General features: G+C 30.7%; 2 protein-coding genes across 3 annotated transcripts in view; both read right to left on the bottom strand.

The window, feature by feature from the left end:
• Positions 1 to 3,744: 3,744 nt before the first annotated feature.
• The window catches only part of LOC136270494 (uncharacterized), a 63,028-nt gene continuing 54,834 nt past the window's right edge, over positions 3,745 to 11,938 (bottom strand). Inside the window, exons 1-5 of one of the 2 annotated variants that reach the window (XM_066068033.1) lie at positions 5,967 to 6,045; positions 5,051 to 5,111; positions 4,716 to 4,799; positions 4,209 to 4,445; positions 3,745 to 4,047 (exon numbers count right to left, since the gene is read on the bottom strand). In XM_066068033.1, the coding sequence (XP_065924105.1) occupies positions 3,806 to 4,047; positions 4,209 to 4,445; positions 4,716 to 4,799; positions 5,051 to 5,111; positions 5,967 to 5,969 (627 nt within the window). In that variant the 5' untranslated portion in view covers positions 5,970 to 6,045 and the 3' untranslated portion in view covers positions 3,745 to 3,805. Of the gene's footprint in view, positions 4,048 to 4,208; positions 4,446 to 4,715; positions 4,800 to 5,050; positions 5,112 to 5,966; positions 6,046 to 11,938 lie in introns of those variants that run through there. The other variant, XM_066068032.1, reaches the window with a different exon arrangement.
• Positions 11,393 to 11,938, bottom strand: part of LOC117690223 (uncharacterized) — an 80,733-nt gene continuing 80,187 nt past the window's right edge. Inside the window, exon 6 of the mRNA XM_034473738.2 lies at positions 11,393 to 11,698. Coding sequence (XP_034329629.2) covers positions 11,457 to 11,698 — 242 coding nt within the window. The 3' untranslated portion in view covers positions 11,393 to 11,456. The remainder of the gene's footprint in view (positions 11,699 to 11,938) is intronic.

Here is an 11,938-nt window from a genome sequence, read left to right as displayed (position 1 = left end):
TAACATACATAGTTATGAATAAAACACCGTTTTTCTTACCACTATTTTTTTTAAAATCAGACGTGTTTTTACAAGAAAATGATAATGTGCTATTTGATCATTTTAATTGCAGAGATACACGTATCAAGTAAACATTTAATTGTTTAATCATAACTTAGGTATGATGAATTAACATTGAAATGACATTGTGAAACATATCCAAATGTTTCCGGATTTTGACTTTTTTACAATCAGTACATCTGCTCTTTTAGAATTTAATCATTAGAGTGTTCCATATCAAACTTTCATTATAGACTCTTAAATTAATCTGTCAACTATCTGATACGTAAATATGTTTATATTTACGAGTTTTGTAAATTGTTATTTAAACGGCTAAAACACCAGCTTTTTTTTATTATTAACATTCCATAGTTCTAAACGTTGAATTAATATAAATTAATCCTTATATCTTTTTAAATTGCTGTAATCCTTAAAAACAATTCGATATGCACTTTTAAAATAGCTGACCATAGGCAGTAAGGTAATTACTCTAAATTACATGTATACAGTATATATGTGTAAGATTTTTGTACTTTGTTTCCTAAAGTTATAAATATATCAATGTCTGAACACATATGCATTTGCCAATTCATCAATATTATGTTTATTATAACTACTTGTTCTCCCTCCTCGTTTGACTTAACTAAGAAATTAAACTCAATGATTCTCAGATTTTGAAACGTTATATCCTTACGATAATCAATGAAGAAAGCCATCAATGTGACCTTTTGAAAATTCATTCAATGCTCATTTTACACTGATTAATTGTAATGTGTTTTTAAGATTTTATCTAACATGCCACGTTTTTTTAATATGTCAGTACTTTGATAACGATGTTGCACGGACAAGTGAAATCTATACATATCCACTAAAAATGATATCGAGCATTACCTTGCCGAGACGACCAGCTGTGAAACTTGCACCATGTGTTGCAAGATGGCTTGGCGTAGGTTACAACCGTACATGCATGCGATAAGAACTAAAATTAGTATCTGCCCATAATATATCTCAGCACGCACTTTATCATTGCCATTTCATTAATAATTTTTATTCGAATAAACCTTTTTAAGGACATCATCCTCCCCGTATTTTGATCAATGGTCCTCTTCACTGTACAGTTAATCAGTGATTTATGCATGCACCAAATTTACAATCAAATGTAAACAATTTAAAATGCATTCAAAATGCCGAGTTTGCCTTAAAAATGATGTTAACAATATATGATTATTCGCGAAAAACACCACAAATACTAGTTCGTACATTTATAATAATCATTGCATGGTAGAAATATGTTCCTATCGATCTTTGCTGTAAACCATGTATCCTAAGCTTAAGGTATATTATCAGACAATATTTGACTTATAGATATGGAGTTAATCAAATAAGGAACTGCGGGAGCCAGCTTATTTTGAATCTTGCACAAATTAACCATTTTTATTTCTCAACGCTCAAAAATGCGGTTTCAGGTAAGAATCTAGGAAAAATAAGCCGGTGTTGTATAGCAGTTTTCCCCCCTAGTAGCTTCTCCCCCTGGAAAACCTACTATATAGTAGCCTTTCCTCCTGGGGGGAAAAGCTACCATATAGCAGCTTTTCCCCCATAGCAGGGTTTCTCCCTCATGTTATTGGTTCAGATTTTATAAAAAATATTTATGGAAACCCAGTAAGGATTAAAATCAATGTTTCATTACTCCCACGTTGTATATCTCCATTCATCTGTACAGGTTAAGTTTCGTTATGCCGATTTATTATTTTTATAGACAATGCCGAAAATTGAACAATGTCATGTGTGTAATATAATTATACGTAGATCTTAATTAATTTAGGTAATTAATTGAAAAAAGTACTTGGTTTTACAAGATATACACTTATATGCATAATTCTGAATTTGTAAGTGAAAAATGTTTTGAGAATTTTTTAATAAATCTATCACTCCGTCTGTTTGTGCAAATTTTATCCAGGCTAAACCTCTGTTCTAGAGAAATTTTGTTTCCGATGTTTCAGAGCATGATGTTCAAAATCCTATTATAATGAATTTTTAAATTTACGAACAAAAATATTAAAAAAGGTATGCGGGTAAATTCAATATTCTTCAAAACATTTAATCAATTCACAAGATGACTAATGATATGATAAATAACTAAATAAATACATTTTTATTCATAAAAGTAGAAGAACAAGCTTATATTTAAAAAAAAAATCAGCTCATCACAAAAAATGTGTTAGTTTTAATTTTTAATTACCCTTTCTTAATGTTCGAAGAAATAATACAAGTAAATCTTTATTGCAAAAATATGAAATAAATAGTATGATAAGATTTTAGGTAAGTGAATCGTATATCTTTTTTTTTTTATATGTCATCGTTTTCAAAATTGTATAATTAATAATCGCGTTGCAAATAAAAAGCGGAAAAATTAGCCCGCAATGACTGATAATATAAACATAGGTTAGTTTAGGCCCCATTTTACATTTTCCAAAGTAACCAGCAAAGATACCGACTTTGTTCTGGTTGTAAAGTTACATTTAAAAAAAAAATGTTTACATCATAAAACCTCGCGTTTCGTAAAAAAATGTGCTTAAAGACATGAATATGAATATGTGTGACTTCAAAACAAAATTGTAAATACTAACTTTACGCATGCCTTTAATACATAATCAATTATAATACCGCTACCCATGATTTAGAACCCCATCAATCGAAGTAAAACATTTCAGTTTCTCATCATATTATTGCACCCTTTTTCTCGTTTGATATTTAGATGTTGAAATATACGATTATATTTAAGATCGTCAATTCTAACGGTATTAATTTATTTTTATTCCCTTCCTCTACAAAATTAAGTCAAGATTGGTCAGTTAGTTTCCTGGGAGGAGCTTTTACATAGATGATAATACATTGGAAAATTGGAGTTCCAAACCGGCATATTTTCACTCAAATGAATTCTGACGTGTTTTGTGAAAAATGTCAATGTCATAATGTCAAAGTCAAAACTGTAGATAATCATCGATTAGATGAAAAAGATTAGAGGTATTCCGAATTCCGTGTAAAAGGTGTTCCAAAAAGGTGTAACAAAAGGTGAAATAAATAGTGATGACACAGGAATGTTATGAAGACGTGTGCCTTTGTTCATATCAGGGGTGAAAAACCCATGCATTTTATTCTATGTATTAATAAATGCCATAATTATCCTTTATCATGAGGAATTAAATATCATACCAGTTATTGCAAATTATTGCCACGAATGGTCCGCCATAAACATGACCGGAATGTAAAAAAGGGGGAAAATCTACTATATAGTAGGTTTTCCGTGGGGGTAATCTGGCTATAAAAAGGGGGAAAACCCACTATATAGTCAGCTTTCCGTGGGGGAAAAACTGCTATATAGCCATTTTTCCGGGGGGAAAAACTGCTATATAGCCATTTTTCCGGGGGGAAAGATGGCTAGGGGGAAAAGGCACTATATAACACCGGACGTAAACAAACCCTTATTGAGAGACTTATTTATTATGATTCTCTTTAATCTACAAGACCACAACGAGCTATAAGATAAGCTCAGTTATCGGGTTACCCGCAAGTAGAAGGATTTTAAAAGTTATATAAATCAAAACTATATACATGTAAATTCATGGCTGTGTAATTTTAGAAACTATCTTTAAATGCAAAATATGAATAACAAATTAAAATCATATTCATAATAAAGCTGTATGAGATGTGTCATTCATTCATATATTTATAGATGATATAATAGCATGGCATATTACGTTCATTACTTAGAACAAACGACACAAGCAAGTTCTCTACCATTAACATATGGTGGGCACTTGAGGGAACCACAGAGACCCTCTACGTGGTAGAACAGATAGCCATTTCTATTTTCATGACCTCCATGTACAGCTTCTGGACGTGCGTCAACACAAGTGTATGAAGTAGCAGCTTGATGACTCCATTTACCCGCCATTAGGTAGCCACGATACTCTAAGGTCCATCCCCTGTAGCAGTTTTTTCGCGCTACAAAAAAGCGAAATTCAGTTTGACCTAGCATAAGCATTTAATATAATGTGAAATTTAACGATAAAAAATATTTGCAATGGTGCAGAAAGGTTTCGATGGTTTTTATTACTTACGAGATCATAATAAAGCAGAGAAATATCTAAACATTTCTTCCCTACCTGGAAACATGTTAACAACAAATCTCTTTCGTTTTAAACACACTGCACATGGGACATCTTGATCATGAACACCCCTCAGGCCACCAGAAGAAGTTCGAGTTTCGTACTCTGCACCATGTACGTAAGCTCTCTCATTTTCTATCCCATCCCTGTACCTTAACCATTGCGGATTTCGAGGCAAACAAAGAGGTTCTACTGCTGCTCCTCTGTTGTTGAAGTGGGATCCTCCAACATAACCTGGAAAAAACATTATGGTTTAGGTTTTTTGTTATCTCTGCCTGGAAATATAAAAAAAAACTAACTTGGCAACATTGAAACCATGTTTCTTTAGTTTCAACATCTAAGGACACTATGCAGCAAAATTAAACACTTAAAGGTAACATTCTCCCACATGCTGTTGTATTTATGATAGGAAAAATGGAAACAATCCAGAAAGCTTGTTAAATAATGCAAAAAGGATTCTCATCAAATGACAAACGTAAATTTAGTGAAGGATTGAAATTTTACCAGAATGAACCAGTTTGGCATCACGACTGCATGATTTTCTTCCCCATCGTGTGTATACTACACTGCTTTGTCTGCTTCCATTGACTATATATCATGTTCAAAAGTATCAAATGATAACAATCATAAGATAACTCATAATTAAACGACATTACATTAAAAATTAAAATTGCTTTTATTGCTTTAAATGTATATCTCATATAATTTGGCCACCAAAAAAAAAAAAAAAAAGAAATAGAAAAGAAAACAAATAATTTTTTTCGTTTGTATCGAAAATCAACCATGCATTTGGGTAAAAGTTATGGCAACTTTATAAAATATTGAAATTAGAGGATTACCATGTATTTGGTGGTCCTGTGCTACGGCAAACAACATCAATAAGAAAGCAATACCTGTCATCTGTTGACAAAATACACGTTAATACAGACATTATACATGGTACATCTTGACTTTTTTAACGAAATTTTCCCCTTTTTAAAACAATTTGATGATATTTTGTATTCCTTCGAACTTTTTTTCAGTGTGTAGCGGACACTTATTATATTTTATTCCTTGAACTAACAAATCTGCACAACTTTTTAAAAAAATCTGTATCTTCTTTTTTTCAAATTTTGCAGAATTAATAATTATTAAATTAATTTAAGTTCTATACTTTGAAAAAAATAACAATAATTGGGTACTTTTTCTATACAAACGAAATACATTTACAATGAAAATAGAATACAGGGGAGATATTGTCTTAAACAAAATAGTTATATGCTGGATAATTCAATTTTAGAATTAACGACACATTCATGTACATCTTTACACATTCAGCTAAATCATCATCAAGTAATTAGAAGCAAACCACCAAAAACAATTAAAAATGTTGCTACAAATTTTTACTACGATTTTTTTAATGATTATATCGGGGTGCAACTCTGCCGTTTAGTAATTAAATGCTAACATTCAATAGTTCATGTCAAAACAGAGGGCCATCATAATTGATGTAATGTTAAGGAACTTCATCATAGATGTTGTATTGCAATGAGAATTGAAAAAAATCATTAAAACTTTTGCCTTTAAAAAAAAACTGCCAATATTTCTGTTTATAGTGAAACATTTTTGTTAAAACATTTTTATTAGTGCTTTTTGATATTAGAAGCAGTCAGTTTAAACGTGAAGAAAGAATAGTCGATAGAATATACTCTATGATCTTTTTTCAATCTATAAAACTATGTTTTAAAACAACATGTTATAAACTGTCTACGTTACCATCAATCTCTGAATGGTTTTGCCCACCAAGCAAGTGTGTAATGGTCAGTGTTGGTTAGGGAAACTTTTATACCACTGCACGACGACAGCTTTATTTATTGTAGATGCATAGATAGCAAACATTAACAGTTTGTCCAAATAGATAAGTCAAAAATAGATAATGAAGAAAAAATAATAATTCAAATTACTAAACGTGTTATTTGAATTCTTAAAACAGGGGACAGCATGTGGTAATGCGCAGAGATGTTAAGGAAGGAAGTAGAAATTCAATTATATGTAATTCCGCTACCTGAGAAATCTTTAATACCTATGATTTTGTACCTTTTCAAAAATTTAAACCACTCAACAAAGCCCAAAAACAAATGAAAAATACAAGATATTTTTTCCCATAAATTATAATGTATATGTATAACGTAGAATTACAAATTGATGACGTCATGGTGACAGAAGTGGAGTGTCGTGTAAAATTAATTGGAAAACAATGTAAACAAATTCAAAATAAAAGAAAACTAACAAAGTACGTTAAAGCTGCTTGGTCCGATTTTATATCAAATTTTATGCACTCTTTTAAACGTTGGTTATTGCTTAGTATATGTATAATAATAGACATTGCAGTAGTATTTTCTAGTCAATTAAGCCAAATTTCAATGAAGAAAAATATGTACAAAATTTGCTAACAAACAAACGACATTAAAGGGTACCGCGTTATTTCGCCTCATGTTAAATTTCACCCCTGACGACGAGACGGAGTTGGTTGTATTACGACATCGCATTAAATAAAGGTCAAAATAATCAGACAAATTACAAATAAACATGTGTACGTTTTGTTCGCTTATATTTCTGAAGTTTGTTTTCTTTACAATTGATTTATAGCATGCTGATTGAATAACCCCAATCATTCGTGGGACGAAACCAAACGGTTTCGTTTTTTATGAATTTCCGTGATGGACTTTGGTTTTGTTTTTTTCGTTTGCCCAAAAAAAGAATTATGTTTATTTACTTTGAATATTTCTAACTTTGAAAGGAGACTGATTCTGCTGGTGTAAATAGGAGAAAGTCCATAACTTTCTAAGATAAATGGTTTGTATGGGAACAATTTTGATACTGTAATAACAAAAAAAATCGGACAAAGCAGCTTTATTGATTATCTGAGAATTGAACAAGAGAATTCTGGAATAGATGGTTATTTATCAAATATTCAAATAAATGTATGAAATTATGCTATTTAACACGTATCAGAACCTTGATCAATTTTTTACTTTAAATCTGCTGCTAGAATCCCGTGCTATGATTTGTTCTGATAAACTGCATAAAAGTTGGAAAGTGTTTTTAAAACAAGACGAACAACTTTATAATGAAGAGAATTATAGGATTCTAGCAGTAGTTTTAATAAAACTGAGACGTTTTTCCTTAACATGATATGTTTGCTGTTTTATGCAAACTGCTGTGTAGTGTTACACGTGATTTGTTGATTAGATAATTAATTTCATAGAAATATGAATCTGATAATTATATTACTTTTTATTGATTTGGATTTTAATACTTTTTCATAGCATCGTTGTGCTACAAAAGATATCAACTATGGATAATGATTCAATTGACATAGCCAATGTTGATATATAAACAAACGGTTATTTACGCAACGATAAAAAATGTCACTTTAGATCATCTGTTAGAAATTTACAACAGTTATCCAAACAACAATTTAAATAAATATGATCTCAATAAAAAAAATCGATATCAGATTACATGGAAATATTGATGGAATGTCAGAGACAGTTTATAATTTCATTTTTGTATATCCGAAATAAACACAGGTCACATTTCTCTAGGCAGGAATAAAACTGAAGAAATTCGCAATGCAGTGCAATATCACATGGTGTATAGACAAGCTACATTTCTTAAGGCTAATTTTTCCTTCAATTCGAAAATCCCGCTAAATAAACTTAGTGAATTAAACTTTAAATATTATCAGTATGACAAGCAGTAAACATAATTTTAATGCAGTTAAGCATACGCTAAACACTTTATGTCGTGTAACCAAAACTTTTACGCAACCCAAAAGCTACATGGAAGCGCTGCCTATAATGAATCAAAGTACTGTGAGTAATAAAAGCTGGATCAGTTTAATACCTCCATTTTCCACTTTTTGAATTAGAATGACCACTTATCTTTTTTTTAATTAATAAAGTAATTGTACATCTGAATTAAGCACGCATATACAGTGTTAAGCAACAACATATTGAATAACAATTGACTTATTAACTGAATTGGAACTTTGAAAGAAAAAGGAATATTGTAATACATTGCGTGATAAAACAAAATCGTCCTCTGGTTTTCTATGTTTTCAATTTACGTTTATTATTAAAATTCGGTTATTTTAAGATGAAAATATGCATATCTGATGATACAAAATGCTTTACATGATAATCTTAACAAATCATGCAAAATACATTGGTATTTCAAGAAAGTTAAAATATTGATTTGTTCTACATTGAAATATTGATTTTTGTGAGCTTATTATGATTCATTTAAAGTTTAAAATCAATGATCCTTAAACGTAACTAATTTATAGATTTAAAATATACTAGCAGCTTTGAGAAGATATATTCGATTAAAAAAATAACGTAATCGTTTTCATTTAAAAAAAACACCAATGTGATTTTATGAGACAAATATACATATCCCATCGACACTTGTCTTTGAAGCAGATATTTTCTTAAGGGTTGTTTAAAATATTGCCTTCTTTTTTTCCAGTGGAGGGGGGGGGGGAGGTTACAACGGAACCACTTTTGACTTTTGTTAAAGTTTATCTGAAATATTGCTTAAACACTAGACGTCAAAGTTATGTTCAGATGATAAATATCTTTCATTACATTTTTTTATTGTTTTGTTATTGTGTAGGATATTTTTAGAGATTACTAAGAAGACTTATCTGCTCTCGAAAGCTTTACCTTTCCTTGGCGGACTTCCTTTTTATACCGTGCTAGTCCAATGACCAGAGCGTTTTGTATAAGAGCGTTGTTTACAACTACCAGTATTAAGTTTGCTTTGCTTCCTCAAACGTATAATTACTGTTCTATGAAAAATGGTTAGACTTGAAAATGTCTGCTTTCTACATCTGTTTAAACAAACATTAATTATCCGAACATCATGCAGGTACATTTACCTGGCGAAATATAGAACATTATAACCCAAAACAGATTATACAAGTTATAAAAATCTAGAAGTGTTATAACATTGTTTATTAGCCTATTTTTATGATGTAAATAAATTGAGCTATCACCGCCCTATTTCGGGCAAAAAAGAAATATTGTGCAAATGGAAGACTTGCATCTGCCGAAATAAAGGCTGAAATTCACTAAATTTGGTAAGGAGTCACACATAATCAAACTATAGAATTTTAAAAAGTTTGATGCTATTTATTAATGTCTGTGTGTTTCATTTCTGTTTCTTCTAAGCGTTTATTCCTTTACAAAAATAGTTAATGTAATTTTGAGAGAAAATATATTTGTGCGAAACGTAAAAATAAAACAATATGAATAGATTACAATGGACCATCGAGTAATGATTTGATTTTTATATCGTACAACCACAGGAATACCTGGTCATGAAATAAAAGCATTATTATACAGTTTTTTTGCTATTATTCAATAAAGGTATTGAGTTAGTTTTTGTTCATTTCTGAACAAAGCTCACAAAAATACTCTATTATTAGAGCTCTTGTTAAGTTTTTACGAGACATTACACTTTTTGTTAAGACGTCAACAATGCGTAAAATTATGCAATACAATCTTACTGGTCGAAGTAAAACTGTCTCGTACCTCTGCTATTTAATTTTGTTCGATAGTATTTCTTAAAAATATTTTTTACTACATTAAATTGCAAAGTGATATTTATTATATTCCAGTAAGCATTTGATTAGAAAATGAGATTCGTTGCATCGGGAAAAGGTATATTCGGTATAGTTTGTTTTCTTCGGTTTTGTATCCATCTTTTGCTGCAATTAGTAAGTTATCAGTTTTCATGTTTTTGTACCTGATTGTCACATCACTATCTATGAGTAGAGAATTTCGTGTTTAAAAATGTTGTATCCTACTTTCTTTTCTTATTTTACTTAATCATTTTTTTCTATCAACAGAATATGAAGATATTTAATTTGAACAATATATTAATCTCTAGCCGGGTTTGTTCTTAGAACTGACTTTCATATATATTCATCAGCTTTGATTTATCTAAACTATATTTAATTGAAATTTGAAATTAATATGAATCTGTGATCACTGAAAAATAAGGTTTTTGGACCTGAAACTTTTTTGGGGTGATTTTTATGCCTTTCGTGGACATAAGGAAAAGCAAATGCAAATGCTTTTCGCAAAATATGTACGGCAAGCAATTAAGAACTACATTACAGAAGATTGTTCAATAAAATTAATCGTAATCCATTTAGCTTAAAATGGCATTTTCGGTTTTGATAAGGGGACATGTATTGATTATGCAATACTCCCAGAATTCGTGTTTGATATAGCTCCAAAGAACCCTTTTGAGCGAACGAATTTATAATGCTTTCTGTTTATATGTTTTCCTATTCATTATAATTCCTTATTATCTCATTTTCTAAAACAGACTCAACTGGTTGAATACGTATGTGCTTTCTTTGCATTGCATTGAGAAAGCTCGCAAGCTATTTGTTAAAATTTATCTTTTTTTTTGAAATTATCCAATTATCTTGGGGTGAATAAAGTATGCTAAATCAGATAGTTAAATATGTGTCTAGTATATACCTATAGGTTTAAGGTTCTTTTGAATATAACATGTAAAATTTCAAATACTATTAATCTTAGTAATAAATGTCTTTCTGATTATGCCATATTAATCACAGTCTTTACTTTCAGTCACTTTTTGTTTATGTTATAAACGTCTTTTTTATTGTAGAACATTTTTCAGTTGCAAATAGGTTTCCTTGTTTAAACCTATAGTATTGCGAAAACATTCAATTCTGTATGAACTTTTTCGTGACGTCACATTGATACTAGCATCGTTTTTCGCTTGGTTTATTGAAATAATAAAATCTCGGTAATCTCAAACGATTCTAAACAAGTTGCCTTTTTTCATATGTAAATATAAGGAATAAACAGCAATGCTAAAAATTTCACCGGGATATGGACTTGGTCGGTACGTTATCAAATCTTCTGAGAAGTCATTCGAGCTCCACTGGATTTAACCACATGACCTTCCAAATTTATATCCTTGTGAACTTTTTAACTTGCTGTTTATTTCGTAATTAAATCAAATACGACACTGTTTTTATTGCTATGATAAACATTGTTAGTTTGTTCCTTAACCAATGTTTTTATATTATTGCCCATTGTCTTTTAAATTGATTAAATTTTAAAAAAAATCTTAATTTTGATAACAGACAAAGAGAAGGTGATATTTGTTTATTAACAGTTTTAATTATAACTGCCAAATAAAACATCATTGTTCGGTTTACTTAGAACACACGGCACAGACAAGTTCTCTGCCCTGAACATAAGGCGGACACTTCAAAGAACCACAGATAGCCTCAACCTGATAGAAAAGGTATCCATTCTGATTGGCTATTCCTCCATCAGCGATGTCCGGCTTCCTGTCAACACACGTATATGTTGACGCAGCTTTATGAATCGGTCTACCAGCCATAAGGTAACCACTATACTCCAGCTTCCATCCATTGTAACAAGTTCTTCTTCCTGAATTAAACAAGTGTTTAAGTCGCCTTTAAATACAATATGATAATAACGGTAAGAGTGTGTGTGGGGGGGGGGGGGGGCTGGAACAGCAGGAAAACTACATGTATCAACTGTATTGATTTGCCAAGATACAACGCTGCTTAGATTCAAATACATTTAACCGCACCAGAAACAAACGATTGCAATTAAAATATCTGTTCAAAATTGACCCATCTCAGGCTATTGTGTTATGTCAACTCA

Source organism: Magallana gigas, chromosome 8 (assembly GCF_963853765.1).
Source record: "Magallana gigas chromosome 8, xbMagGiga1.1, whole genome shotgun sequence".
NCBI classification, from domain to species: domain Eukaryota; kingdom Metazoa; phylum Mollusca; class Bivalvia; order Ostreida; family Ostreidae; genus Magallana; species Magallana gigas.
The sequence above is the reverse complement of the archived record's forward strand: the minus strand, read 5'-3'. Positions and strand labels throughout refer to the sequence as shown.